At 55.0% G+C, this 3,681-nt stretch overlaps 1 protein-coding gene across 1 annotated transcript; it reads left to right on the top strand.

Moving 5' to 3' along the window:
• Window positions 1-7: 7 nt before the first annotated feature.
• Window positions 8-2,929, top strand: NECAP1 (NECAP endocytosis associated 1; the record flags this gene model as incomplete). Its single annotated transcript, XM_008947669.1, has 5 exons — window positions 8-89; window positions 460-568; window positions 651-834; window positions 2,674-2,767; window positions 2,881-2,929. Coding segments are annotated over 5 exons (518 nt in total), but the record flags the coding sequence as incomplete, so codon positions are not given.
• Between the last annotated feature and the right edge of the window lie 752 nt (window positions 2,930-3,681).

Below are 3,681 nucleotides of genomic sequence, written 5' to 3'. Positions count from 1 at the left end.
TTGCCAGGACGAAGTGCTTTTATTGGCATTGGCTTCACAGACCGTGGGGATGCCTTTGACTTCAACGTCTCCCTGCAGGACCATTTCAAGTGAGCTGTGCTTTTCTGGAATGCTTTTTCCTCAGGCCTGTAGAACGTGGTGGTGGGGGTGCACCTTCAGTTGGCACAGGCATCCTTGGGAGCATCCTGGAGCCCTGCCCTGGCTCCAGCAGGGACACGTGTGCTGCCAGTTGTCACACGTGCTGAGAGCCCTGCAGGGTCAGAGCTGTCAGTGTGGTGCTGCAGGGACAGTGTCCCCTGGGTCTGTGGTGGTCCCAGCTCTGCTCTGCTGCTCTGGGAGTAGGGGGTGGGTGGTTTGACAAGGCAAGGGAGTTCTTTGGCAGGGTGGGTGGAGGAGCCATGTGTGTCTTTGAAACTGTTCCCCTTTGCCACAGGGTCTTAAGTCTTCTCTTCTCTTTAGGTGGGTGAAGCAGGAGACTGAGATCTCCAAGGAGTCCCAGGAAGCTGATACACGTCCCAAGTTAGACTTAGGGTTTAAGGAAGGTCAGACCATCAAACTGAATATTGGGGTAAGCAGCCTGGTCTGGCCTGCTTCTTCCTCTGCAGCCACCAGCACAGACTCCAGCTCACCTGTCCTTTCTTTTTGCACAGAACATGATGACCAAGAAGGGGGGAGCAGCCAAGCCCCGTGTGTCTGGCTCGGGGGGCCTGAGCCTGCTGCCCCCTCCACCAGGAGGCAAAGCTGCAGTTCCTGCTGTGCCTGCCCCTTCCTCCACAGCCATTGCCAACCACGTCACACCCCCCCCCGTGCTGCAGCCCAGCAGCAGCAGTGCAGGTGGGTGTCAGCAGCCTGGTGCCAGCAGTGCCTGCTGGGGCACGGCCTGTCCTCAGGGCTGGGCTGTCCTTGGGGAGCTCCAGGCTTGTTTAGCCACACCCTCCTGTTCTTCTTGCAAGGAAGACAGTGTTGTAGCTCCTGTCCTGGCTAAAGGAGAAACCAGGTGACCTGGGGGGTGGGTCTGAAATGTAAAGAGTTGGGGTGTTTCCTGCACTTGTGTGTGCTGTAGGGGCACTGGCAGAGCTGTGTAGGGTGTGCAGGAGGGTACTGCACCCTCACTGTCTGCAGAAAAACAGACTGGTGGCTGTTGTGGGAAGATGCAGGAAAAGCACTTCTGGAGTGGCTTGGAATAGAGTGAGAGGAAGCTTTGGTGTGTGCAGCAGGAAGGAGTGCACATAGTGGCATTATGGGTGTAGTGAATTCTTTTTTAGAATCAGTATCTAATTTTATATGAGACATTTTTATATAAAAGCAATAAAACATAGAAAAATATGCTGAACTTCATACAGAGAGAGCATGAGGTGGGGAGTGAGAGGTGGGGAGGGGCTAGAGACAGAGATGGGGGTTCAGCAAGGCCAAGTGCAAGGTCCTGCACCTGTGGTGAGGCAGTGGCCTGTGACAGGCCACAGGAGGAGACCATGGGTTGAGAGCAGCCCTGAGGACCTGGGGACACTGCTGGATGGGAGATTGAGTGTGAGCCAGCAACGTGTGCCTGTGGCCCAGAAAGTGAATCCTGTCCTGGGCTGCATCAAGAGAAGTGTGTGCAGCAGGTTGGGGGAGGTGATTCTCCCCCTCTGCTCCACTCTTGAGGCCCCATCTGCAGGACTGCCTCCAGCTCTGGGGTCCCCACTGCAAGGGACAGGAGCCTGCTGGGGTGAGCCTCGAGGAGAGCCACAGAAGTGATGTGAGGGCAGGCTGAGAGCTGGGCTTGGGCAGCCTGGAGAAGAGGAGGCTCCAGGAGGATCTTATGGTGGCCTTTCAGTAGTTAAAGGGAGCTTTCAAGAAAGACAGAGACTTTTCACCAGGGCCTGTGGTGACAGGACAAGGGGCAAAGGTTTAAACAAAGTGGGTAGGTTCACACTGGATGTAAGGAAGAAATTCTTCACAGTGAGGGCAGTGAGACACTGGAGCAGATTTCCCAGAGAAGTTGTGGGTGCCCCTTCATCTGAAGTTCCCAAGGCCAAAGAGCATGGGGCTTTGAGCAGCCTGATGTAGTAAATGATGTCCCTGCCCATGGCAAGGGGGTTGGGCTAGGTGGCACTTAAAGGTCCCTTCCAACCTGACCATTTTGCAGTTCTGTGGCAAGAGGTTGCTGCAGTCTTGGATGTTCTAGAAGTGACTGTGCAGGGGTGTGTGGGGGTGATGACTCTGGGGGAGCAGAGGCTTGAGCAGTGCTGTACACAGATGAGGGTGAGGAGAAGCCACCAGCTCCTGAGCAGGGCTTGGCTCAGGGCCTGGTTTGTGCTGTTGGGGTGGTGCCTGTTTGGCAGCTGTTCATGGTCACTGGGCTTGGGCTGCCTGTGCTCCAGCTTGGCCTGGTGTCTGCTGGGAGAGGGGTATGTCACCTGTCTGCTGCTTGCTGTGCTGGGGGGAGACTGCAGAGTGTTTGGAGACAATATACCCATGCAGCATGTGCTGGAGGCTCTGTGCACATCCAGCAAGAGGAGCTGCTGTCATAACAAAATCCATAAATTGTCTAACTTCCTTCTTCTGGAGGGAGAGCTGGAGTCCCTTCAGAGATTCTCTGCCCCTGGATCCAGCATTCTGTGTGAGGTGACAGCTGGAATGACTGTGGGGTTTGCTTCTTGATTAGTTTTTTTCTTTTTCCTTCTGCCTTAGATATTCTATTAGACTTGGATGCTCCTGCATCTGCATCCAAGGCACCAGCAGCAGCTTCTACAGACCTCTGGGGAGACTTCAGCACTGCATCCAGGTAAACTGTAGTGCAGGGAGCTGTGCACAAGCAGAGTGTCCTGATGGGCACTGCAAGAGCCCTCAGTTAAGAAGTCCTAGACTGACACTTTGATTCTCCTTGCTTTATTTCAGTGCTGTTCCCAATCAAGCTCCTCAGCAGTCCAACTGGGTCCAGTTCTGAATGGTCAAGGCAGTGGCATGAGACAAACTGATGACCAAGAGGCTTTAGAGGCACCAAATGGGATCAGAGGGGGCACAAACCTGTCTAGTCTTCAATCAAAACCAAATTGGGACAATCCTTCCTTTTTAAACTGTATCTTCAGTTCAGTTACTGTTTTCAATCACACCTTGGAACTGCTGAATCTAAAGAGAACATTGACAAGCTGGGCAAGGAGGAGGAGGAGGAGGAGGAGGAAGGTTTCCTCATCTCTTCCATCCCCTTGGTTCTTACCTGGTACACCCTTGCTCTCTCTGCCTACCTTGCCAGACAGGTAAAGCATGAATGCTGAGGAGGGTGTGTACAGGAGGGCTGGGTAGGTGCCTCTGGGTTCCTTGCCCTTTAAATTTTCTCTGGTTAGGCTTCTCCTTTGTGGCTGCTTTCAGCAGTGACTCAGATCTCTGCAGCCTGGCCTGCAGGGCTGAGGGCAGCTGCATTTGGCTGCAGCTTGTGGGAGGAAGCTGTAAGGAGCTAGGTCTTGTCTCAGCAAACCCCTCTGAGTGAGGGCTGGGGTGAGCTCCCTGTGCACGTGCTGCTCTGCTCTGGTGCAGTCCCTGCAGGGCTGGGTGTCCCTGCCCCTTGGGGGGCACTGAGGCAGGTCCCTGGGCAGCCCTGGTGCAGTCCCTGCAGGGCTGGGTGTCCCTGTCCCTTGGGGGGCACTGAGGCAGGTCCCTGGGCAGCCCTGCTGCCGCCCCTGCAGGGCTGCCCAGCCTGAG

Source organism: Merops nubicus, unplaced genomic scaffold (assembly GCF_000691845.1).
Source record: "Merops nubicus isolate BGI_N331 unplaced genomic scaffold, ASM69184v1 scaffold11729, whole genome shotgun sequence".
Classification (NCBI taxonomy): Eukaryota; Metazoa; Chordata; class Aves; order Coraciiformes; family Meropidae; genus Merops; species Merops nubicus.
Note: the sequence above shows the minus strand (reverse complement) of the source record. Positions and strands in the feature narration are given on the sequence as shown.